The 27,138-nt window shown below is 50.0% G+C and overlaps 1 protein-coding gene across 1 annotated transcript; it reads left to right on the forward strand.

Moving 5' to 3' along the window:
* Positions 1 to 25,280, forward strand: LOC139234065 (creatine kinase U-type, mitochondrial-like). Its single transcript, XM_070864962.1, has 9 exons — positions 1 to 386; positions 7,449 to 7,647; positions 9,964 to 10,059; positions 11,738 to 11,959; positions 13,138 to 13,223; positions 16,223 to 16,346; positions 23,120 to 23,254; positions 24,369 to 24,494; positions 25,032 to 25,280. The coding sequence occupies exons 1-9, from the start codon at positions 238 to 240 to the stop codon at positions 25,146 to 25,148; spliced, it is 1,254 nt and encodes a 417-aa protein (XP_070721063.1). The 5' UTR covers positions 1 to 237; the 3' UTR covers positions 25,149 to 25,280.
* Positions 25,281 to 27,138: the final 1,858 nt, after the last annotated feature.

Here is a 27,138-nt window from a genome sequence, read left to right on the forward strand (position 1 = left end):
TTTGTACAGTCTGTAACAACCAGTCTCTGTCTCAGTGTTCCTGTGTCTCAGTGCTGCCTGCTCTGGGCTGGTGGGAGCGCCCGGAATGCGCTCACTGCGGCATTCTGGCTGCGCACGTTGTGTAATCCGCCGGCCGCTCACTCCGGGATCGTTCACATTCGCATCACGTCCCGTCCGCCTGCTCACAGTCCTCTCGCCGCCGTCTTTTTTCGCAGGTTCCTGGGGCTCGCTCTGAAGATGGCCAGCACCTTCTCCCGGATCTTCAGCAGCAGGAAAACCAGCAGCATCCTGACCCTGGTGGGAGCCGGCTCCCTGGCGACGGGATTGCTGCTCACCAGGCAATATGTGAAGGCGGGGAGCGAGCAGCGCAAACTCTACCCCGCCAGGTAAGGAACAAACACAACAGATGCCTCGTCCCGGGGGCTGGGGGAGGGAGGAGGGGTCGGGGGGAACCGGCCGGGCTTGCAATGGAATGATGCATTGACAATTCACAATCATCAACAAGTTAATGGTAAGAATGTTTGATGGTTGGACACGAGTGAGCTGGGCTGTCTCCTTCACAGCATCTTTGTTAAGTGCCTCGACTTAAGTTAAACGGGTGACCCTCGCCAAGGTCAGCTCAATACTGCACCCAGCCCTGTCTTTCCCCCAAAACCCTCTCCCCCTCCTCTCTCCCTGCCTCCCCCCTCCTCTCTTCCTCTCTCCCTGCCTCCCCCCTCCTCTCTCCCTGCCTCCCCTCCCCCCACCCCCAGGACAACAGCCATCTCCACAGCTCCAGCTCCGGGGACCAGGGTCGCATCGCATCAAACTTTAAATTGTGACTTGGCTCTGTGGGCGAGGGACCCAGGGTTGGAGTGCCAGATGGACGCAGCCATGTTTCTCTCGTCTCCAAAGAACCCTTGTGACGAATGCTGATTAAAACGCAGCTCCAATCCCACCTCCAGACCGAAAACCTTGCTGACACTGTTCGCCTTTTGAATTAAAAAAAAGCATTCGTTTTCCAATCTTTCCCTGCGTGGATTGATCTCACTGAACGTGTCCTTGATTCACTTCGATTGTTTTACGCTGTTGGAGCGAAGGCTTCCCGGATTTAGCAACAGTCTCAAGTGCTCTGTTTTAAAACCTCCCGATTGTATCGTTAGAATACAGCCTGGGATTCGGGGGGAACCATTGGCTGTGGGAAACACCAATGTACCCAGCCCGTGTCCATCATGGGATTACAGGATCAGCAATAATGCGCAGCAGCTCTGGAATTGGATTTTTGAGATGCCGATGAAGTGAAGAATGCTTCACATCACGTTGCAATAGCGCTGGTTCGAAAGTGCAAGAGACGGATAACCCGAGTGAAATGCGAGTGGAGGTTATTAACATTCTGTCCATCTGCTTCCCCATAAAACTATTTGTGGCATTAACTAGACGGCATTAACCTGGTACTAAACCCTTTAATCCGGAGCAAACCTTGCGCCTGGCCGTCAGATGTAGCAAATTAAATATGTTGCTGTATCGTCTTTGGGTTTGTTTAGCATTTGGTACCATCCACAGGTAAGGTTGCTTAGTGGTTATGTTACTGGTCTGAAGACCCAGGACTAATGACCCGGAGACGTGAGCTGGGGGAATTTAAATTCAGTTAATTCAATAAAATCTGGCCGATATGTGACTCCAGACCCACAGCGATGTGGTTGACTCTTAACTGCCCTCTGAAATGGCCCAGCGAGACACTCAGTTGTATCAAACCACTAGGACAAAGTCAGCGCTGTGGGAACACCTTCACCACACGGACTGCAGTGGCTCACCACCACCTTCTCGAGGGGCAATTAGGGATGGGCAATAAATGCCGGTTTTAGAATCATAGAAATTTACAGCACGGAAGAAGACCATTTCGTCCCATCATGTCCGTGCTGGCTGACAAAGAGCTACCCGGCCTAATCCCACTTTCCAGCTCTTGGTCCGTAGCCCTGTAGGTTACGGCACTTCAAGTACATATCCAAGTACTTTTTAAATGCGGTGAGGGTTTCTGCCTCTACCACCCTTTCAGGCAGTGAGTTCCAGACCCCCACCACCCTCTGACCTTGCCAGCGACATCCACATCTCATGAGAAAATCAATTAAAAAAAACTATAGGGAAAATTATAGTCAATCCAATGGGCTGTAATATTGGGTGAGACTTTAAATCCATTGCTTCAAATTGTTCCAACCACCAATGACACACATGTCTCTCACCCCAGTGATCTACAGCTCATAGTGCTTTCTCCACACACAGTCCATGATTCAAAGAATATCTATAATTGTACCACATAGTGTTTTACACAATTCAAGTGAAAACTGAGATTTCCCAAGCCTCATCATTGCATGCTACTGAAACACAAGTTGGACTTTATGCTCAGCATTAGAACCCACTATCTCGGAGGGCAGGAATATATCACCAGAATTATGTATCTACTCTGATAAATTTTATATTGGTTGCCCTCAAAATATATCCTGTTAATAATTTGCATCAATCTTTGACTTAATCACTGATGCACGTGCTCAGGTACAGTAAACTCAGATATGGAGAAGTTCATTTTAAGGAGGTTTCTGTATGTAGGTTTTTTTCCGTCTTTCGGATGAGACGTTAATCCGAGGCCCCGTCTGCCCTCTCAGGTGGACGTAAAAGATCCCATGGCCACTATTTTGATGAATAGCAGGGGGAAGTTCTCCCCGGTGTCCTGGCCAATATTTATCCCTCAACCAATATCATTAAAACAAATGACCTGGCCACTATCACATAGCTATTTGTGGGAGCTTGCAGTGTGCAAATTGGCTGCCATGTTTCCTACTATTACAACAGTAACTTCACTCCAGAAGTACTTAATTGATTGTAAAGTGCTTTGAGACGTCCAATGGTTGTGCAAGGCACTATATAAATCCAAGTCTTTTCTTTCTTTAGGTTAAGTGTGTGTAGGAGCATATTGCTAGTTGGTAAATCAGTTAATGAGATCATCTGCTAGTCAACTAGAGACAAGTGTGTTACTCAATGTTACTTGGTTCTGTTCCATTTTATTTTAAATGGGAACCCCAGATTTAGTGGAAAGACCCACAGCACCAAACTTCACTGAAGGTGAAAACAGGAAAAGATGAGGTACAATTAGAAATAGTGGGTGACACCAATTTTTGGTTTTACAGGGAAAGGGGGAGATGGAGGGAGGTGAGGATAGAATAGGAGATGGTAAGATGAGTCTTGATTTCAACATTGTGAGATACAGAGAGGATAAAAAGTATGCAAGTTGCCTTATTTAGGTCTTGGCATGAACAAGAGGGTAAAGTCCAGGACAAATAAAATAGAGATAAGAGGGGCAAGAGAATGATCTCCTGCCACATGACAAACTTTCTTTTGTGTCTGGTCCAAGATTTGAAAAATGGTCTCAACTCTGAGCAGCTGGAGAGAGTGGCCCAACGTGAGGACAGTATTCAAATCTTGAACAGACATTTTTTACAGAGATATGAGTTGCGGAGGAGAAACAGAGTGTTTGGTATAAAATAGAAAGAAAGACTTACATTTATATAGCGCCTTTCACGACCACCGGATGTCTCAAAGCGCTTTACAGCCAATATAAAGAAGTACTTTTGAAGTGTAATCACTGTTGTAATGTGGGAAACATGGCAGTCAATTTGCGCACAGCAAGCTCCCACAAACAGCAATGTGATAATGACCAGATAATCTGTTTTTTGTCATGCTGATTGAAGGATAAATATTGGCCCTAGGACACCTGGGATAACTCTCCTGCTCTTCTTCAAAATAGTGCCATGGGATCTTTTACATCCACACTGAGAGCAGATGGGGCCTTGGTTTAACATCTCATCCGAAAGACGGCACCTCCGACACTGCAGCACTCCCTCAGCACTGCACTGGAGTACCAGCCTAGATTTTATACTCAAGTCCCTGGAGTAGAATTTGAACCCACGACCTTGTGACTCAGAAGCGAGTATGCTACCCACTGAGCCACAGCTAACCTGAGCTTCTCAGAGTCAGCTTTAGTGATAGAGTAGATGTGGAAGTTTGAGATCAAAGGGAGTAGTGAGGCCAAGAATATAAATAGACTTATAGATGGAGCCAGCAAAGCTGAGAAGTGTCATTGTGTATTGTGCGAGCATTGGAGAGATCGTATCTTTGAAGAAATAAAAGAGTCAAGATTTTCATTGCCTTATCAAAAGGTGAAGATTTAATGATTCAACCATTACACTTGTAAAAGGAAATGAGGGCTATGTGTAGTGAGGTTATGCAATATGAAGGACATGGCTGGAGATAATAGAATTACATAGAATTTTACAGCACAGGAACAGGCTATTCGGCCCAACGGACCCATGCCCCAGAGGGCTGTGGAGGCTGAGTCATTGAGTATATTCAAGACAGAGATCGATAGATTTTTGGATATTAAGGGAATCGAGGGATATGGGGACAGTGCAGGAAAGTGGAGTTGAGGTCGATGATCAGCCATGATCTTATTGAATGGTGGAGCAGGCTCGAGGGGCCAAATGGCCGACTCCTGCCATTCTTATGTTCTTATGCCGGTGTTTATGCTCCACACGAGCCTCCACCCACCCCCCTTCATCTCACCCCATCAACATATCCTTCCATATCTTCCTCTCTCGTGTACTTGAGATGAAAGGAAGTTGGTTTATGAGTAGGCATCCTACACCCAGCTGACATGAACTTGAGGCTTGTCACATGACAAAAGGCAGTAATTTGTCACTTTATAAAATAAAATACTTACATTTATGTAGAACCTTCCACGACCCCAGGACGTTCCAAAGCGTACCACAGCCAATGAAGCATTTTTTTGAAGTGTAGTCACTGTTGTAATGTAAGAAATGCAGCAGCCAATTTGTGCACAGCAAGCTCCCACAAACAGATAATGACCAGATAATCTGTTTCAGTGATATTGGTTGAAGGATAAATATTGACCCCAGGACACTGGGTAGAACTCACTGCTCTTCTTCGAGTAATGCCGTGGAATCTTTTACATCTACCTGAGAGGGAAGACAGCACCTCCGACAGTGCAGCACTCCCTCAGCACTGCACTGGGAGTGTCAGCCTGGATTTTTGTGCTCAAGTCCCTGGAGTGGGACTGGGACCCACAGCCTTCTGACTCAAAATAAAATTGCTACCCACTGACCTAATATCTAGCTGCTTCACACAACAGGAAGCTGAGATTTCAGGCCAGGGAAATTGTCTGCAGACAGTGGACTGTAGAATTTCATCAAACATCCAGTCCTCCAGAATAGATTGCTTTCAATTTCAGATCGAATGCACTGGAAGATAACTCGATACGGAAACAATCAGGATCATTAATAACAACCTTGGCGATCCCGTGGTATCCTGGCAGTTATAAAAAGCACTGCTGCCCATGGCCTCCTTTGCTGAATTAAACATTCATTGGTGTAATGAAATACACAAACTTGCTCTCCCCAAGTTAATGTACAGATGCAAATTTTAAAAATATATATTTAGCATAATTAAAAACACCAACTGCTCCATTAATACAATTGTTGATATCATCAAGTTGTCGGTGCAGTACCTGTGTTAATGGAGGTACTTCTAGTGTATCCAAACTACAGCCCACCCCCCACCCCGCGGTCTGCCCCCCTCCCCCACCCGGAGGCCTGCCCTCTCCCCTCCCCCCCGCTGTCTGACCCCTGCCCCCTACGGTTTGACCCCCCTCCCGCGCACTGCCCCTCCGCCACGGTCTGCCCTCCCCCTGCACCCCCCTGCTGTCTGCCCCTCCCCCCCCGCTGTCTGTCCCTCCCCCCCCACTGCTGTCTGCCTCGGTGCATATGGAAACGGTAGTGTAGTGATTATGTTACTCCAGGGACCTGGAGTAATGATCCAGGGACCAGAGTTCAAATCCCACCACTGCAGCTGGGGAATTTAAATTCAGTTAATTAAATAAATCTGGAATAAAAAGCTAGTATCAGTAATGGTGACCATGAAACTACCAGATTGTCGTAAAAACCCATCTGGTTCACTAATGTCCTTTAGGGAAGGAAACCTGCCGGTCTGGCCGATATGTGACTCCAGACCCACAGCGATGTGATTGACTCTTAACTGCCGTCTGAAATGGCCCAGCGAGACGCTTTGTACCAAACCACTACGACAAAGTCAGCACTGTGGGAGCACCTTCACCACACGGACTGCAGCGGTTCAAGAAGGTGGTTCACCACCACCTTCTCAAGGGACAATTAGGGTTGGGAAATAAATGCCGGCCTTGCCAGCGACGCCCACATCCCTTGAACAAATAAATAAAAAACATATCACCTAGGGTTCCTGCTCTTGTTCACCACCCAGTGACTCCCATTGGACACTCAGTCTGTGTCTGTCAGATGGGCTCAGGGGTCAGGGTTAAGATGTGATTCCACCCAAACACATTTCAAACACAGGGGCAAATTCAGAGAGACAGTTGCCCCACAATGTCACTCAACACAATGCAGATCAGAGATTGTTTTATAACCTAATAGCCCCAATTTTCCGTCAGGTGTGGTTCCGCACTGCGAGCACAGCCTTGCTGAATTGACCCAATAGCAATATCAGGTCCTCAATCTCCCACCAAGCATATAACCGTTGATGTATCTAATATATATATAGATTTGACCAAGCTTTTTGGTCATCTGTCCTAATATTTCCTTACGTGGCCCGGTGTGAAGTGCCCTTGGGCTATTTTACTACATTAAAGGCACCATGTGCATGAAACACAAAACGTTAGTATATAGGTACAGCAAGTGATCAGGAAGGCAAATGAAATGTTGGCCTTTATTGCAAGGGGGATAGAGTATAAAAGCAGAGAAGTCCTGCTACAACTGTACAGGGTATTGGTGAGGTCACACCTAGAGTACTATACAGTTTTGGTCTCCGTATTTAAGGAAGGATATACTTGCATTGGAGGCTGTTCAGAGAAGGTTCATTAGGTTGATTCCGGAGATGAGAGGGTTGACTTATGAAGATAGATTGAGCAGGTTGGACCTATACTCATTGGAGTTTAGAAGAATGAGAGGTGACCTTATTGAAATGTATAATATACTGAGGGGGCTCTTCAAGGTAGATACAGACAGGATGTTTCCACTGATGGGGGAGACTTAGAATAAGGGGCCGCCCATTTAAAACGGAGATGAGAAGGAATTTCTTCTCTCAGAGGGTCGTGAATCTGTAGAATTGTCTGCCCCAGAGAGCTGTGGAGGCTGGGTCATTGAATATATTTAAGGTGGAGATGGACAGATTTTTGAACGAGAAGGGGGTGAAGGGTTATGGGGGGGGGGCGGGCAGGGAAATGGAGCTGAGGCCAAGATCAGATCAGCCATGATCTTATTGAATGTCGGAGCCGGCTCGAGGGGCCGAATGGCCGACTCCTGCTCCTATTTCTTATGTTCTTATGTTCTAAGTTGGTGTGGCGGTGCCTTCATTCTGCTTTATATTCTCAGTGCTGACTACCCCGACCTTCGAAAGCACAATAACTGCATGTCATCCTGCCTGACCCCTGGAATTTATGCCAAACTTCGGGATAAGACAACATCCAGTGGCTGGACCCTGGATCAGTGCATCCAGACTGGAGTGGACAACCCAGGGCACCCCTTCATCAAGACCGTGGGCATGGTAGCTGGAGACGAAGAGTCCTATGAGGTAAAGGGACTAGTTTCTTCCATTGGTTAAGATTAACGGTGCAGTGAGAGGGAACACAGATAGGACTCACTTGAACAAAACCAGCTCAGTTTTATGCAGGGGTAGGGTGCATGAGCATCAGTGAAGTACTGACATTACTTCGTCTGCAAGTCGACTCGATAATCTGCAAACTCTTAAAAGTCAGGCTTGCCGTCACCCAACCACAACTGGTTAACTCAGCTTCTCCTCTCTCCTGCTCCTTCTGACCCCCAGTGCTGCCCCGAACTAAGACCTCCGACCCTTCACCTGGCTTAACCAGGGAAGATGCGAAATTGTCAGGCTGGTCCACCCAGCCTGCCCCACACCTCATGATGGCTGAAGCATCACGGCTAAACTCTGCCAGAAGGAAAAGGGAACTAATTATAGTTTGAGAGGCAGGAATATCAAAAGGCATGGAAAGAGTGAGCAAGAGAATGGGATTGGACCAGACGGATCTTGTGGAGAGACACCAGCACAGATTTGATGGGCTGAATGGTCAATCTCTGTCGGGTAACTTTCCATGTTTCCAAGTCAGTTGGACACAAGGGTTCAGTGTAAAATGACGTTGAGTAAGCTCCAACTCCACCTCTAGTGGGTGTTGGTGTACAGCACCAAGATCTGCCCCGAGTTTGGTCTTAAGTTGGTGTTCTCACTCAGGAAGCCCATCAGATGACTGGTGTAGGAGCTACTTATCTGAGGCTGGGGCTGAATAATATTCCTCAGGACAGTGTAAAGGGGGCCTAACTCTGTATCTAACCCCCTGTACCTGCCCTGGGAGTGTTTGTTGGGACAGTGTAGAGGGAGCTTTACTCTGTATCTAACCCCCTGTACCTGCCCTGGGAGTGTTTGATGGGACAGTGTAGAGGGAGCTTTACTCTGTATCTAACCCCCTGTACCTGCCCTGGGAGTGTTTGATGGGACAGTGTAGAGGGAGCTTTACTCTGTATCTAACCCCGTGCTGTACTTGCCCTGGGAGTGTTTGATGGGAGAGAGGTTCTTAAATGGCGTTAGGGTCCAGGCTTCACCCACACACTCTGACAGTCCCATCCCACCTGCCAATTACCCCCTATGGAAAGAATTACCTTCTGATTTCTCACCCGAACTTTCTCTTGGTAAAACCTGTGCCCTCTTACTATGCTGCCCTGCTCACTGCTGTCAGTGGGACACATCAGCTCAGACCAGAAGCTTACGGATCACTGACTGAAAAGCGTATTAAAGCAACTAAAAAGAGAAAATGATTACCATCAACAGAGATTAGAGTAACAGACGTTCCGATCTGCGGTGTTTAATGACGAGCCGATAGGTGCTTATTACCCAAAGTCATGCAGACAGAACTGTTACCGTGTAATTTACACCTCGGTGTTGTTAATCAGTTACATCCTGAACTTCGCACCTCACCATTTCTGGTGATATTCAATGTTTCAGCAACTAGACCGGTTTAACTTTTTGTCATCTGTTCACCGCGGTGTACTAGATTGTACAGGAGGAATAAGTTCACATGTTAGAGGTCAATGCAACATCCAGATGCTTCTACCTGACCACAGCCTGACCACACAGTATGTGAACTGGCTCGTGTTTGATGGGACAGTGTAGAGGAAGCTTTACTCTGTATCTAACCTGTGCTGTACCTGCCCTGGGAGTGTTTGATGGGACAGTGTAGAGGGAGCTTTACTCTGTATCTAACCCGTGCTGTACCTGCCCTGGGAGTGTTTGATGGGATAGTGTAGAGGGTGCTTTACTCTGTATCTAACCCCGTGCTGTACCTGCCCTGGGAGTGTTTGATGGGACAGTGTAGAGGGAGCTTTACTCTGTATCTAACCCGTGCTGTACCTGCCCTGGGAGTGTTTGATGGGACAGTGTAGAGGGAGCTTTACTCTGTATCTAACCCCGTGCTGTACCTGCCTTAGGAGTGTTTGATTGGACAGTGTAGAGGGAGCTTTACTCTGTATCTAACCCCATGCTGTACCTGCCCTGGAAACAATACACTGGTTTGCTAAAATCTTTCATTGGTATTCCATTCCATTCCAAGATACCTTGCCTTGATGAGCATAATAACCAAACGTCTAGGATTCTTCTCAGTGATTTTGTTTACAACAATCAGCATATTGTTTACAATTGTGAAGGAGTGGTCTCAGTTGTGCCCTCTCCGAAGGCTGTTGTTGATGAGTTGACCTGTGACTGTTGGTAACGTTCAGTGCGTGCCTGTATCTTACTCCATTTATTGTGCTGAGTTCTTTGGTGATGCTTGTTCCTACCTTCATGGAACACTTCCTAACGACGTCTCCTTCAACGACACAGGTCTTTGCCGACATATTTGACCCTGTGATCATGGAACGGCACAATGGATATGACCCGAAGACCATGAAACACCCAACAGACCTGGATGCAAGTAAGGTGAGTACGAGAGGTGGATTATTTTAAAATCATCAAAACAAACTAGTGAGCAACAACTAGCCCTTAATCTAGCACCTTTAATAAAAACATAAGAATTAGGAGCAGCAGTTGGTCATTCGGCCCCTCGAGCCTGCTCCGCCATTCAATAAGATCATGGCTGATCTTCAACCGCAGCTCCACTTTCCCGCCCGATCCCCATGTCCCTTGATTCCCCAAGGCTCCAAAAATCTATCTATCTCTGTCTTGAATATACTCAACGATTTAGCATCCACAGCCCTCTGAGGCAGAGAATTCCAAAGATTCACCACCCTCTGAATGAGGAAATTCCTCCTCATCTCAGTTCTAAATGGCCGACCCCTTATCCTAAGACTATTCCCCTGGTTCTGGAGTCTCCAGCCCGGGGGAAACATCCTCCCTGCATCTACCCTGTCAATCCCTCCTCAGAATCTTACATTCTTTAATGAGATCACTTTTCATTTTTCTAAACTCTAGAGAGTATAGGCCCAATCTGCTCAATCTCTCCTCATCGAACAATCCCCTCATCCCAGGAATCTAGTTAATGTGGGGAAATGCTCCAAGGTGCCTCAGAGGTGCAAGAAGAAAAGGGACCCTGAGCCAAAGAAGGCGATATCAGGAAGGGTGACCCAAAACTAGTCAAAGAGATGGGTTTTAACAACAGCTTGCATTTATATAGCGCCGAATGTGGAGACTAGGTGGGTGAAGGGTCAGCCATCAGTGGTGGGGTGAAGGGAGGGGGGTTGCGCAAGAACCCAGAGTCAAAGGGCTTCGGGAGGTTTTAACGCTGGAGGTTACAGAGACCAGGAGCGGCATTGACACAAAGGGCTTCCAACACAAGCAGGAGAATTTTAGATCTGAGACATTGGGGGGCTGGGAGCCAGTGTAGGTCAGCGAGCACAGGGTGCTGGGAGAGTGGGACTTGGTGCAGGATAGGATTGGGGTTTTATGCTGAGGTGAGAGTTAGACAATATTTTTCCTCGGTGAGAATGTGGAACACGGTCCCGAATAAATTCAGCACCTCATCAACTCCGTCAAAAAGGAACTAGATAAATGGCTGGTTGGGAATGGGATTCGAAGTTATAGGGATGGCTACTGACTGAGATGATTAACCATTTCATATCACCGAATAGTTCTTGTACTGCCGGAAGTTAGGGGTCAGGCCAGAATTTAATAGTGGAGATGGGAGGCTACATGAGTATTTACAAAGAGTATTCTCTCAGGAGATTAAATAGGTAGGTAGAGTGTACATGGGAGGGGACTCAATGGGTGGGGAGAGTCTGTGATAGGGGAGAGTGTACATGGGCTGTGGGAGGGGACTCAATGGGTGGGGAGAGTCTGTGATAGGGGAGAGTGTACACGGGCTGTGGGAGGGGATTAAATGGGTGGGGAGAGTCTGTGATAGGGGAGAGTGTACACGGGCTGTGGGAGGGGATTAAATGGGTGGCCAATGGAAATAAAAAGAGAGAGAGTCGTACAACGAGCTGCCAACTCACCTGTTTTACATGATCGCACTGTCAAGATTTACCTCCGTGAGTTTAGAGCGAGTTCCAAGAGGCTTTGTGACGATACAGTCCAGGACTGTGAGGGAAACTGGCGCCACAAACCCACCCAGCCAAGCATAATCTTTGGATTTAATTCTCTGTATTTGTTCTGGTTTCAGATCAGGAACGGGCAGTTTGATGACCATTATGTCCTCTCCTCGCGTGTGAGAACGGGTCGTAGCATCCGCGGGCTCAGTATGCCCCCCTGCTGCACGCGGGCCGAGAGGAGAGAGGTGGAGAGGGTGACCATTGAGGCCTTGGCCGGATTACAGGGGGACCTCGCGGGAAAATACTATAGTCTGTCCAGCATGACCGACAAGGAACAGCAGCAACTCATTAACGTAAGACACCAAACTCCACAGATCCCTGAAGGTAGCAGGCCTGGTGGATAAGTGGTTAAGAAGGCATACAGGATGTTTGTCATTATTAGTGGAGGCATGGAATATGTGAGCAGCGAGGTTATGCTTGAACTGTACAAAACACTGGTTAGACCACAGGGAGTACTGTGTGCAGTAGAGGGACAGTGTAGAGGGAGCTTTACTCTGTATCTAACCCCATGCTGTACCTGCCCTGGGAGAGTTTGATGGGGACAGTGTAGAGGGAGCTTTACTCTGTATCTAACCCGTGCTGTACCTGCCCTGGGAGTGTTTGATGGGACAGTGTAGAGAGAGCTTTACTCTGTATCTAACCTCGTACTGTACCTGCCCTGGGAGTGTTTGATGGGACAGTGTAGAGGGAGCTTTACTCTGTATCTAACCCCGTGCTGTACCTGCCCTGGGAGTGTTTGATGGGACAGTGTAGAGGGAGCTTTACTCTGTATCTAACCCGTGCTGTACCTGCCCTGGGAGTTTTTGATGGAACAGTGTAGAGGGAGTTTTACTCTGTATCTAACCCGTGCTGTACCTGCCCTGGGAGTGTTTGATGGGACAGTGTAGGGAGAGCTTTACTCTGTATCTAACCCCATGCTGTACCTGCCCTGAGAGTGTTTGATGGGACAGTGTAAAGGGAGCTTTACTCTGTATCTAACCCATGCTGTACCTGCCCTGGGAGTGTTTGATGGGACAGTGTAGAGGGAGCTTTAATCTGTATCTAACCCCGTGCTGCACCTGCCCTGGGAGTGTTTGATGGGACAGTGTAGGGGGAGCTTTACTCTGTATCTAACCCCATTCTGTACCTGCCCTGAGAGTGTTTGATGGGACAGTGTAGAGGGAGCTTTACTCTGTATCTAACCCATGCTGTACCTGCCCTGGGAGTGTTTGATGGGACAGTGTAGAGGGAGCTTTACTCTGTATCTAACCCCGTGCTGTACCTGCCCTGGGAGTGTTTGAATGTGCAGAGTAGATTATGTGCTGCAATCTCAGGAGTAGGGTTTGAACCAACAACCTTCTGACTCAGATGCAAGAGTGCTATCTTTGAGCCACGGCTAACACCGGCTGCTGACTGTGGGTAGCTTTGTTACCAACATTTCCTGGTCCTGTCAGTAAGCAGGTTTAATGATTATAATCATTTATTTCCGTAGGATCACTTCTTGTTTGACAAACCAGTGTCGCCTTTGCTGACTTCCGCAGGGATGGCCAGGGATTGGCCGGATGCCCGTGGGATCTGGTAAGTCCATCAGTCCAACTGCCCCGCCCACGTGTCCCCCTCATGGTCAGAGGGGTTGCCCTGGGCCTCCAGTAAGCTCGGCCTTTCATGGGTGATGTCAAGAAGCATTTCTTTACACAGTGAGTCTGGAACTCTCTTCTCCCAAATAAGCTGTTGAGGCTGGAGGTCAATTGAAAATTTCAAAACTGTGATAGCTAGATTTTTGTTAGACAAGGTGATGAAGCCTTACAGAACCAAGGTGGTTAGATGGAGTTAACGTACAGATGAGCCACGATCTAATTGAATGGCGGAACAGGCCTGAGGGGTTGAATGGGCCTACTCCTCTTCCTAGAAAGCAAAACTGTTGGGCCAGATCTCCCAATGGAGTCTTCTGTTAATCTAATTTTTCCTGGTGGGTCTCTCTCGTATGTCAGTGAAGCCAGGGTTGCCGTTAACGAAGAGAATGTAAGGTTACAAATATTGCACAAGGACCCAGATTTAACACTGAATAATCCCAGTGATGGAGTCAATACATTCACTCCCTCTCAGGACCAGAGAGCATGTTATCTAGAAGGGTCAAGGCCAGCAAGGTTGGAAAAAAGTAGCAGAAATTGACAAAATAAATTGTGACACCAATCCTGGGTTTGTGGGAGCAAGCGAAAACTCAGGGAGGTGAGGAGTTCTACATTGTTTGAAATTCTGAGAAAGATTGAGTTGGAGAAGAGGGAGAGATGGAACATAGGATTGGGAGGAGGCCATTCAGCCCCTCCAGCCTGTTCCGCCATTCAATATCATGGCTGATCTGCGACCTAACTCCATCTACCCGCCCGATCCCTATATCCTGTAAAACCTTTGGTTCACAAAAATCTGTATCAGTTTCTGGGCAGTGAGGAATTTTAAACAGAATAATTTCCTGCCTTCCCCACGGAGCTCGTCATCGGCTGCTGATCAGCACCCTCACCCGGGGGGCGGAAATTGGGGCGTCTCTGAAATCGGGGTGAGGGTCTTGAGAGTTGGTGGAAAGGGGGGAGACAGAGACTGGGGAATGGGAGCTCGGGAGACAGAGATCAGGGGATGGGAGGTTGGGAGATCAGGGGGAAACGGGGATTACACATTGCCGGTTCATCTACTAGGCTTACAACTGCATACCTCATCGTGGATGACCTCGACTCAACTGGCTGGGGTTTTATTGAGTCTTGTGAACATTGTGTGACCGGCTAAGCCACTCCCAACTCAACAGCTCTACAACTATTTTAGTTGCACCTGCAAAACAATGAATCATTAAATCAAGTGCCCCCTGATTAAAAGGGGGGAGGGGGGGCACTAAAACCGACAAACAAACAAACTAAACTATAGACATTACGCAGTTCAAATTAAAATTTGGTTGCCGGGGGCATTGATGCACTCCAGTCCCTCCGGCGCCCACCTCTCGCGGAAGGCCGCGAGCGTACCGATGGATACCGCATGCTCCATCTCCAGGGACACCCTGGCTCGGATGTAAACGCGGAAGAGAGGCAGGCAGTCTGCCTGGATCAGCTGATGGCCCCCTTGGCCAGGCCCAGGAGCAGTCCTACGAGGAGGCCTTCCGACCTGCCTGCTCCTCTCCGCACAGGGTGCCCAAAGATCAGGAGTGTGGGACTGAAGTGCAGCCAGAAATTGAGGAGCAGCCCCTTCAGATATTGGAACAGGGGCTGCAACCTCGCACACTCAATAAAAACATGCAACACGGACTCCTCCAGACCGCAGAAATTGTAGGCGGCCTGGGAGCCCGTGAACCGACTTAAAAACTTATTGCACGGGACTGCTCCGTGCAACACCCTCCAGGCCAAGTCCCCAATAAATAGTGGGAGGACTCCCGCGTAGAGAGCACTCCATCGGGGACCCCTGCCTCCTCTGGACGGCAACATGGTGCACCATGGCGTGTCCGGACGGCAGACGAGGATGGCAAGGTGGAGAGTGCGCAGGAGCAGCCCGTACAGGAAACCCTTCTGCGCAGAACTGAAAGGCACGGAGGGGATTTCCCAGAGAAGGTTCAAGTTGTGAGGCGGCGGCTCCCGAGGGAGGTTTCAGGGCTTGGCGCTGATGAGGAATTCCGTCCGGACGGGGGTCAGTTCGGACGGGATCTCCCCACGTGCTTGAGCCTCCTCGATACACCTGACGGAGTCAGCGCCCAGCGCTGTTTTTAGCGACTCGATGGCATCAGCCGCGCGCCGGACGTCGGCCCAGGATAGGCGCCTTGCCAGCGTGTCTGGCACCATCCAGCCCGCTCCTCCGCCATCGAGCAGGTCCCTGACCCTGGTCACCTCGCCAGCCACAGCCCTCTCGTCCGACCGCCACCTAAAACCGCGGTCGTGGAGGTACGGATTCCTGAGCAGCGGCTCCTGCAGGACAGCCGCCACTCCAGCCGGTGGAGAGCTGCGCTTGGTGGTGACTCTGTTCCAGACCCTGGCGAGTTCCTGGTAAAAGACAGGCAGCCCCCGCATGCCGGTCCTGACGCCCCCCAGCTCTACAAACCTGTAAGCATGCTCACAGGGGCATACATTACACGAACCAAAGAACGAGATATGAGGAGGGTGACTAGCTCGGTCAAAGAGGTGGGTTTTAAGAAGATCCTTAAAGCAGGAGAGAGGGGCACAGAAGTGGAGAGGTTTTGGGAGGGAATTCCAGAGCTAGGGGCTCTGGCAGCTGAAGGCATGGCCACCAATGGTGGGGTGAAGGGAAGGAGGTGGTGGGGGAGGGGGGGGAATGCATGAAGTCAGAGTCAGAGGAACGGAGATTTTGAGTGCTTGTAGGGCTGGAGGAGATTAGGGATGGGGTGAGGCCATGAAGATATTTAAACATGGGGATGATAAATCTAAATTTGAGATGTCGGGAGAGCTGGAGACAATGCTGGTCAGCAGTGATAAGATGGTGGACCAAGGCGATTCTGTAAAGTGAGTGTTTCTGAGTATAAATGCACCTAAAGCAGAGTCTATTATGTGTAAACTACCTAACGTCCTCGGTTCCCTCTCGCCCGGCAGGCACAACAACGAGAAGACCTTCCTGATCTGGGTCAACGAGGAAGACCACACTCGGGTCATCTCCATGGAGAAGGGTGGTAACATGAAGAGGGTGTTTGAGAAATTCTGTCGTGGCCTGAAAGAGGTAAACTAGATTCCCAGCAACAGCCAATCCACCAGCTTCCCCTCTCCACTGTCATAGAATCGCACAGCGCAGGAGGAGCGCATTCGGCCCATTGAACCTGTGCCGGCTCTCTGTGGAAGAGCGATCCGATTAGTCCCACTGCCCTGCAAATACTTGCCTTCAAGGCTATATCCAATTTTGATAGAGTCGATCGGGGGAAACTGTTTCCAGGGGCAGGAGGGTCGGTAACCAGAGGACACAGGTTTAAGATAATTGACAAAAGAACCAGAGGAGGAGATGAGGAGAATGTTTTTACGCAGCGAGTTGTTGTGATCGGGAACGCGCTGCCTGACAGGGCGGTGGGAGCAGGTTCAATAGTAACTTTCGAAAAGGAAATTGAAGGGGGGGAATGTACAGGACTGTGGGGAGAGAGCAGGGGGGAGTGGGACTAACGGGATCGCTCTGTCACACAGCCGGCACAGGCACGGTGGGCCCAGTGGCCTCCTCCTGTAATGTGAGATTCTTTGATTCTATTATAAAGTGTTTTGGGAGGAAACGTTCTCCGTGCTGGTAAAGTGCTCCCCCTGGAATGATCCCCTCCTCTCTACTTTCAGACACGGCCTTTTGTTTCCTACACATCCTCTGATATTTCCCCTCCCCTCTCTCTCCACTCCGCGCTTTCATCTCAGCTCAGAATTGTTCAGCTTTCCATTATTCCTGCCGTTTGTGCGTCTCATTGTTGGCCAGGCCGGCGAGAAACACTAAAGACATTTCACTCTCCACAACCTCCCTTGAATTTAAGTAGGTGTTTGCAGCAGCAGCCGGCTGTGTGGGATTTGCTCAGTTGAACAGAACTCTCTATTCACAGCAGTCTCTCCACCCACACAGTCTCTCACTGAACTGCCGGCCATCAATCTTGGCTTTTCGCTGCGTTGACCTTTCCGTCACCTGGTTTCTTAAACCCTGCCAGATGACGGCAAGCGACGTAGACACGGAGTCGTGCCTGGGAAAGTTCCAAGTCCACAGGGGGGGGGGGGGTTTATTATGAATTCTACACCCAGCAGCCTTCATAGAGAGAGTGTCACAACATCACCAAACTAATTGTCCCTTCAGTGCACTCCCGCTGTGTGCTGACGGTGTTGACTCACAGTGGGGTACTGTTCCCCGGGCTCTACACACCCCTCTGGTACCTCACAGAGTGGGAATTCATCTGTGCCTTTGTTTCCTCCAAACTCGACTGTTCCAACGCTCTCCTGGCCGGCCTCCCATCTTCCACCCTCCGCAAACATCAGCTCATCCTGAACTCGGCAGCCCCATGTCCTAACTCGCACCGAGTCCCGCTCACCCATCACCCCCTGTGCCCCGTGTCCTAACGCGCACCAAGTCCCACTCACCCATCACCCCCTGTGCCCCATGTCCTAACGCGCACCAAGTCCCACTCACCCATCACCCCCTGTGCCCCGTGTCCTAACGCGCACCAAGTCCCACTCACCCATCACCCCCTGTGCCCCATGTCCTAACTCGCACCGAGTCCCGCTCACCCATCACCCCCTGTGCTCGCTGCCCCATGTCCTAACGCGCACCAAGTCCCGCTCACCCATCACCCCCTGTGCCCCGTGTCCTAACGCGCACCAAGTCCCACTCACCCATCACCCCCTGTGCCCCGTGTCCTAACGCGCACCAAGTCCCACTCACCCATCACCCCCTGTGTTCCGTGTCCTAACTCGCACCGAATCCCACTCACCCATCACCACCTGTGCTCACTGCCCCGTGTCCTAACTCGCACCGAGTCCCGCTCACCGATCACCCCCTGTGCCCCGTGTCCTAACGCGCACCAAGTCCCGCTCACCCATCACCCCCTGTGTTCCGTGTCCTAACTCGCACCGAATCCCGCTCACCCATCACCACCTGTGTTCATTGCCCCGTGTCCTAACTCGCACCAAGTCCCGCTCACCCATCACCCCGTGTTCCGTGTCCTAACTCGCACCGAATCCCGCTCACCCATCACCACCTGTGCTCACTGCCCCGTGTCCTAACTCGCACCGAATCCCGCTCACCCATCACCACCTGTGCTCACTGCCCCGTGTCCTAACTCGCACCGAGTCCCGCTCACCCATCACCCCCTGTGTTCCGTGTCCTAACTCGCACCGAGTCCCACTCACCCATCACCCCCTGTGCTCGCGACCTACATTGACTCCCGGTAAAGCAATGCCTCGATTTCAAAATTCTCATCCTTGTTTTCAAATCCCTCCATGGCCTCGCCCCTCCCTATCTCTGTAACCTCCTCCCTGGCCTCGCCCCTCCCTATCTCTGTAACCTCCTCCATGGTCCTCAACCCTCCCTATCTTTGTAACCTCCCGCAGCCCCTACACCCCTCCCTATCCCTGTAACCTTCTCCATGACCCTCGCCCCTCCTTATCTCAAACCTACTCCAGCCCCTCACCCCTCCCTATCTCTGTAACCTCCTCCAGCCACTACACCCCTCCCTTTCCCTGTAACCTACTCCACCCTCGCCCCTCCCTATCTCTGTACCCCCCTCCAGCACCACAATGTGTCCTTTGAGATGCGCGGCTGTGTGACCTCACAACGCTCTGCAGCTCCCACGCAGCGGCTTTTAAACAGGAAAAACTGTGCACACGCCGGTATTTTAACGGGGCCGCTCTCCCCACCCCCGCGACCCCCCAAAAAATTAAAGGGCTCATTACCCACAATGCCCTCAACATCTCTGCATGCCTCTAATTCTGTCCTCTTGCACATCCCCAATTTTAATCGCTCAACCATCGGTGGCCGTGCCTTCAGCTGCCTGGGACCCAAGCTCTGGAACTCCCTCCCTAAATCTCTCCGCCTCTCCTCCATTAAGACATTCCTGAAAACCTACCTCTTTGACCAAGCTTTCGGTCACCTGGCCTAATATCTCCTCCTGTGGCTCGGTGTCAAATTTTGTTTGATAATTGCTCCTGTGAAGCGTCTTGGGACATTTTACGATGTTAAAGGTGCTATATAAATGCAAGATGTTGTTGAGTGATGTGTCACTGGATGTATGGGTCACCCATTGGGCAACAGCAGCTTCCAAGTGACCAAAACGATTTGCTCCCGAGAGGACATGTCCAAACAATCGAAGAGACATAACAAGAGACATATCCCATTCAATAAGCCCACCAACCTCCAGCGACTGAAAGCAAATCTTTATCCTCGAGGGTGAAAGTCACACAGCATCTCATCGCATCGCTCAGAAACATGTCAAAAGAGCCTCACATAGAACTTTGCAGTGCATGGTCTGTTGGGGCTATCTGGGCCAACAGAGCAGCCTCTTTGCAAGCCCCCTACACAGCCAGGAGGTGAGTGACCAGACGGTGGTCTGGGTTGAGGGTGGGGGGGAAATGTTGGCCGGGACACTTATCTTCCAATAATGCCACGGGATCTTTAACATCCCTCTAAACAGCAAGAGGAGAGCACCTCTGACAATTCACTCCCTCAGTACTGCACCGGACCGACACCGAGATTAACAGCTCAAGCCCCTGACAACGTGTGACCCACAGGTGAGAGTGCGACGGACTGAGCGGAGCTGAAAGCTGAGGCTCGGACCTTATTACTACATTTCACTAGCGCTCAACCTCTTTACCCAGAGAGTGGTGACAATGTGGAACACACTGCCACAGCGAGTGGTTGAGGCAAATAGCAAGGGGAAGCTAGATAAATACATGAGAGAGAAAGAAAGACTTACATTTCTATAGCGCCTTTCATGACCACCGGATGCCCCAAAGCGCTTTACAACCAATGAAGTACTTCAATGAATTATATCGTCCCATGCCTAACACGAGACTCCCAAATCAAGCGCTCTACGCGGAGCTTCAACAGGGCAAGCGAGCCCCAGGTGGGCAGAGCAAACGCTACAAGGACACCCTCCAAGCCTCCTTGATAAAGTGCAACATCTTCACTGACTCCTGGGAATCCCTGGCCCACAACCACCCAAAGTGGAGGAAGAGCATCCGAGAGGACGCTGAGCACCTCGAGTCTCGTCGCCAAGAACAAGCAGAAAACAAGCGCAGGCAGCGGAAGGAGCGTGCAGCAAACCAGACTCCCCAACCACCCTTTCCCCCAACCACTGTCTGTCCCACCTGTGACAGGGACTGTATGTACCGCATTGGACTCCCCAGTCATCTGAGAACTCACTTTTAGAGTGGAAGCAAGTCATCCTCGACTCCGAGGGACTGCTTATGATGATGATGACTTTTGGAGTGTAGTCACTGTTGTAATGTGGGAAACGCAGCAGCCAATTTGCATACAGCAAGCTCCCACCAACAGTAATGTGATAATGACCAGATAATCTATTCTGTTATGAGGGATAAATATTGGCCAGGACACAAGGAAACATAGAAACATAGAAAATAGGTGCAGGAGTAGGCCATTTGGCCCTTCGAGCCGGCACCACCATTCAATATGATCATGGCTGATCATACAACTGCAGTACCCCATTCCTGCTTTCTCCCTAAACCCGTTAAGGGACACATCTAACCATCTAACTCCCTTTTGAATATATCTAACGAACTGGCCTCAACAACTTTCTGTGGTAGGGAATTCCACAGGTTCACAATTCTCTGGAGTGAAGAAGTTTCTTCTCATCTCAATCCTAAATGGCTTACCCCTTATCCTTAGACTGTGACCCCTAGTTATGGACTTCCCCAACATCGGGAACATTCTTCCTGCATCTAACCTGTCCAATCCCGTCAGAATTTTATATGTTTCTTTGAGATCCCCTCTCATTCTTCTAAACTCCAGTGAAAATAAGCCTAGCTGATCCAGTCTTTCTTCATATGTCAGTCCTGCCATCCCAGGAATCAGTCTGGTGAACCTTCGCTGCACTCCCTCAATAGCAAGAATGTCCTTCCTCAGATTAGGAGACCAGAACTGTACATAATATTCAAGATGTGGCCTCACCAAGGTCCTGTACAACTGCAGTAAGACCTCCCTGCTCCTATACTCAAATCCTCTCGCAATGAAGGCCAACATGCCATTTGCCTTCTTCACCGCCTGCTGTACCTGCATGCCAACTTTCAATGACTGATGTACCATGACGAGCATGGTGGATAGAGGTGTACCGATGGATGTGGTATATTTAGATTTCCAAAAGGCATTCGATAAGGTGCCACACAAAAGGTTACTGCAGAAGATAGAGGTACGCGGAGTCAGAGGAAATGTATTAGCATAGATAGAGAATTGGCTGGCGAACAGAAAGCAGAGAGTCAGGATAAATGGGTCCATTTCGGTTTGGAAATCGGTGGTTAGTGGTGTGCCACAGGGATCGGTGCTGGGACCACAACTGTTTACAATATAGATAGATGACCTGGAAGAGGGGACAGAGTGTAGTGTAACAAAATTTGCAGATGACACAAAGATTAGTGGGAAAGCGGGTTGTGTAGAGGACACAGAGAGGCTGCAAAGAGATTTGGATAGGTTAAGCGAATGGGCTAAGGTTTGGCAGATGGAATACAATGTCGGAAAATGTGAGGTCATCCACCTTGGGAAAAAAAACAGTAAAAGGGAATATTATTTGAATGGGGAGAAATTACAACATGCTGAGGTGCAGAGGGACCTGGGGGTCCTTGTGCATGAATCCCAAAAAGTTAGTTTGCAGGTGCAGCAGGTAATCAGGAAGGCGAATGGAATGTTGGCCTTCATTGCGAGAGGGATGGAGTACAAAAGCAGGGAGGTTCTGCTGCAACTGTACAGGGTATTGGTGAGGCCGCACCTGGAGTACTGCGTGCAGTTTTGGTCACCTTACTTAAGGAAGGATATACTAGCTTTGGAGGGGGTACAGAGACGATTCACTAGAATGATTCCGGAGATGAGGGGGTTACCTTATGATGATAGATTGAGTAGACTGGGTCTTTACTCGTTGGAGTTCAGAAGGATGAGGGGTGATCTTATAGAAACATTTAAAATAATGAAAGGGATAGACAAGATAGAGGCAGAGAGGTTGTTTCCACTGGTCGGGGAGACTAGAACTAGGGGGCACAGCCTCAAAATATGGGGGAGCCAATTTAAAACCGAGTTGAGAAGGAACTTCTCCCAGAGGGTTGTGAATCTGTGGAATTCTCTGCCCAAGGAAGCAGTTGAGGCTAGCTCATTGAATGTATTCAAATCACAGATAGATAGATTTTTAACCAATAAGGGAATTAAGGGTTATGGGGAGCGGGCGGGTAAGTGGAGCTGAGTCCACGGCCAAATCAGCCATGATCTTATTGAATGGCGGAGCAGGCTCGAGGGGCTAGATGGCCTACTCCTGTTCCTAATTCTTATGTTCTTATGTTCTTATGACATCCAGGTCTCGTTGCACCTCCCCTTTTCCTAATCTGTCACCATTCAGATAATCTGCCTTCCTGTTTTTGCTACCAAAGTGGATAACCTCACATTTATCTACATTATACTGCATCTGCCATGTATTTGCCCACTCACCTAACCTGTCCAAGTCACCCTGCAGCCTCTTAGCATCCTCCTCACAACTCATACTGCCACCCAGTATAGTGTCATCTGCAAACTTGGAGATATTACATTCAATTCCTTCGTCCAAATCATTAATGGAAGGAATGAACGGATATGTTGATGGGGTGAGATGAAGAGGGGTGGGTGAGGCTCGAGTGGAGCATAAACACCGGCACGGACCGGTTGGGTGGGATGGCTTGTTTCTGTGACATTTTATCTGTGTCCTTTTACTCTTCCCAACTCCAGGAATGTTGCTCAGATGTTAGGGTCCTTTACATGTGGATCTTTGATGTGAACCATGTTTCTTTTAGGTTGAGAGACTGATCACGGAGAAAGGCTGGGAGTTTATGTGGAACGAGAGACTTGGCTACATCCTGGCCTGCCCGTCGAACCTGGGCACGGGGCTCCGAGCCGGAGTACACATCAAACTACCCATGCTCAGCAAGGTATCACTTCTCTTCTATTTACTGGCCGTGCTTCATTACACCGGGTGATGGGAGTTAGACTGTCATGGACATCAACACTCTGCACCAGGCAGCACACTGAAAAGTTCTGTATCTAACCCGTGCTGTACCTGCCCTGGGAGTGTTTGATGGGACAGTGTAGAGGGAGCTTTATTCTGTATCTAACCCCCTGTACCTGCCCTGGGAGTGTTTGATGGGACAGTGTAGAGGGAGCTTTGCTCTGTATCTAACCCCGGGCTGTACCTGCCCTGGGAGTGTTTGATGGGACAGTGTAGAGGGAGCTTTACTCTGTATCTAACCCCAGGCTGTACCTGCCCTGGGAGTGTTGGATGCCCAGTTGCAATGCTCCTTGCTGTAATTAACACAAAATGCAGAGATGAGAAAATCTGTGTCTCAAAATCTAAGCGAATTGGAAGGTGCCTCACAGCCACACATCTGATTACTAATCTTGGTTTGCTGCTAAGCCAATTACCAACATCTCTCAGAAGGCAATACCATCTGTGACCCGAGATAACGTGGGTTTAGTGGGAATAAAGGAGATTGTCTCTGTGCAGTTCACGTCCGACAGCAATCGTCTGAGCCCTTGCACACGCGGCTCAGCAGTATCAGAGTGTCCTTGAGGGAATGTTCGATGTTGGGATTGAAACTGGACAGAATTTAAGGTCAATAGAAGTTAGTTCTTTGTTTATATTTGGTTGGAGTCTGTTCTTTCTGATTGGCTGTGGGAAGGCGGGGCCCCGCGAGGATGGGCGTGTGTGGTGACCAATGGCAGGGTGGGTGGTCATGTGATCAAACCTCCAGGAATCTGTCCAGACTGGGAAACTCTTGCTCCCAATGGCCCCTTTCTCAGCACCTACACGCCCCACCTTGATGAGTAGGGACAATATATTGAGTTGAGTATTGAACACAAACTGTTCTACAAAGACCTCATTCCCCGTCTCTAACCGCCTTCAATCTTTGATCTCAAGTGGCTCATTCCGTCTCCTGCCCTCCATCCCGTGCCCAAAGCGAGTTCCGCGCATTGTGCGGAGTTTAACCGACGGCCTTTTGTTAGCCGGGGGCCACCAGTCGTGTTAACCATATTTTTCTGATTCAGGATCCTCGCTTCCCGAAGGTGCTGGAGAACCTGCGCCTACAGAAACGTGGGACGGGGGGTGTGGACACTGCGGCTGTGGGGAGCGTGTTCGATATCTCCAACCTGGACCGGCTGGGAAAATCCGAGGTCAGTGACCTGCTTACCCACCCACCCACCTCACCCCTGGGAGGGGGGGGGGGGGGGGGAAACAGGGCGGAGGGAGGGGGGGGAGGGGGGGACATGGCGGAGGGACAAGGAGGGGGGGGCGACAGGAGACATGGCGGAGAGAAGGGAGAGGGGAGCACGGCGGAGAGAGGGTGGCGACATGGCGGAGAGAGGGGGGAGGGACATGGCGGAGAGGGGGGTGCCGATGGGGGGGTGGGGGGGGGGAGGAGCTGTGGTTTTCGTGGGGGAGCTGAATGAAGGGGAGGGAATGGAGGAGATGTTTCTTTGGGTGAGGGTGATGGGAGGAGGAGTTAGAGAGTAGATGGAGAGCGGACTGGGACAGTTACTGGTTCCCTTGGGGGAGGTGTTTCTGACGGGGAGAGCAGGGGGATGAGGTTTGGGGAGAGGGCAGGTTGGGGAGGGGGGGTGGATTTATTTCCGGCAAAAGAACCAAAGAATTCCTGCGGTTGTGCAGTACCAATATGCAGTCTGAGCCGGAATGCCTTGTTACCTGTGCAGGTGGAACTGGTGCAGATGGTGGTTGATGGAGTGAACTATTTGATCGAGTGCGAAAAGCGACTCCAGAAAGGGCAGGACATCAAGATCCCACCGCCCCACAGCCAGCCCCGACGCTAATCCCGCTGTAATCAAACTGTGACCATTGTGATTGATGTGTTGCTAAATGTTAGAGCTTGGCCACAAACGCACTTTCGAATTTATTGCATTTCAAAACTAAAAATAATAAACCACCTGACCATTCTAACAAAACACTGACCGTTTGTAATCGGTTTGTCGTTAACCTTACCGCGTGACGGTGTGACTCGGGCTAAGGTCTGGTCACTGCTTGAGGGCAGTCTCCCCTTCACCTGTTCCAGCTCACAGTACCTGCATCTCCATTCACGTCCCGTCACCCTGCGAGGGAATCACAGACACAGACCCCCGTCCCATCACAAGAGATTGATGTGCAAAGTTAGAGCACATGGGATTGGGGGTAGTGTGCTGACATGGATTGAGAACTGGTTGTCAGACAGGAAGCAAAGAGTAGGAGTAAATGGGTACTTTTCAGGACGGCAGGCAGTGACTAGTGGGGTACCGCAAGGTTCTGTGCTGGGGCCCCAGCTGTTTACACTGTACATTAATGATTTAGACGAGGGGATTAAATGTAGTATCTCCAAATTTGCGGATGACACTAAGTTGGGTGGCAGTGTGAGCTGCGAGGAGGATGCTGTGAGGCTGCAGAGCGACTTGGATAGGTTAGGTGAGTGGGCAAATGCATGGCAGATGAAGTATAATGTGGATAAATGTGAGGTTATCCACTTTGGTGGTAAAAACAGAGAGACAGACTATTATCTGAATGGTGACAGATTAGGAAAAGGGAAGATGCAATGAGACCTGGGTGTCGTGGTACATCAGTCATTGAAGGTTGGCATGCAGGTACAGCAAGCGGTTAAGAAAGCAAATGGCATGTTGGCCTTCATAGCGAGGGGATTTGAGTACAGGGGCAGGGAGGTGTTGCTACAGTTGTACAGGGCATTGGTGAGGCCACACCTGGAGTATTGTGTACAGTTTTGGTCTCCTAACCTGAGGAAGGACATTCTTGCTATTGAGGGAGTGCAGCGAAGGTTCACCAGACTGATTCCCGGGATGGCGGGACTGACCTATCAAGAAAGACTGGATCAACTGGGCTTGTATTCACTGGAGTTCAGAAGAATGAGAGGGGACCTCATAGAAACATTTAAAATTCTGACGGGGTTAGACAGGTTAGATGCAGGAAGAATGTTCCCAATGTTGGGGAAGTCCAGAACCAGGGGACACAGTCTAAGGATAAGGGGTAAGCCATTTAGGACCGAGATGCGGAGGAACTTCTTCACCCAGATAGTGGTGAACCTGTGGAATTCTCTACCACAGAAAGTTGTTGAGGCCAATTCACTAAATATATTCAAAAAGGAGTTAGATGAGGTCCTTACTACTAGGGGGATCAAGGGGTATGGCGAGAAAGCAGGAATGGGGTACTGAAGTTGAATGTTCAGCCATGAACTCATTGAATGGCGGTGCAGGCTAGAAGGGCCGAATGGCCTGCTCCTGCACCTATTTTCTATGTTTCTATGTTTCTATCACCCTGCGGGGGAATCACAGACACAGACCCCGTCCCATCACAGTGTGTGCGGGGGAATCACAGACACAGACCCCGTCCCATCACCCTGTGGGGGAATCACAGACACAGACCCCCGTCCCATCACAGTGTGTGCGGGGGAATCACAGACACAGACCCCCGTCCCATCACAGTGAGTGCGGGGGAATCACAGACACAGACTCCGTCCCATCACCCTGCGGGGGAATCACAGACACAGACCCCCGTCCCATCACAGTGTGTGCGGGGGAATCACAGACACAGACCCCCGTCCCATCACAGTGTGTGCGGGGGAATCACAGACACAGACCCCGTCCCATCACCCCGTGGGGGAATCACAGACACAGACCCCGTCCCATCACCCTGTGGGAGAATCACAGACACAGACCCCCGTCCCATCACCCTGCGGGAAAATCACAGACATAGACCTCCGTCCCATTAGAGTGTGTGCGGGGGAATCACAGACACAGACCCCGTCCCATCACCCTATGGGGG

Source organism: Pristiophorus japonicus, chromosome 21 (assembly GCF_044704955.1).
Source record: "Pristiophorus japonicus isolate sPriJap1 chromosome 21, sPriJap1.hap1, whole genome shotgun sequence".
NCBI classification, from domain to species: Eukaryota; Metazoa; Chordata; class Chondrichthyes; family Pristiophoridae; genus Pristiophorus; species Pristiophorus japonicus.

Coding starts and splice junctions, on each gene's coding strand:
- LOC139234065 (XM_070864962.1), top strand. CDS start 238: ATGGCCAGCACCTTCTCCCGGATCTTCAGCAGCAGGAAAACCAGCAGC. Junction 16,347..23,119: donor TCTGTCGTGGCCTGAAAGAG/GTAAACTAGATT, acceptor TGTTTCTTTTAG/GTTGAGAGACTGATCACGGA. Junction 24,495..25,031: donor ACCGGCTGGGAAAATCCGAG/GTCAGTGACCTG, acceptor TTACCTGTGCAG/GTGGAACTGGTGCAGATGGT.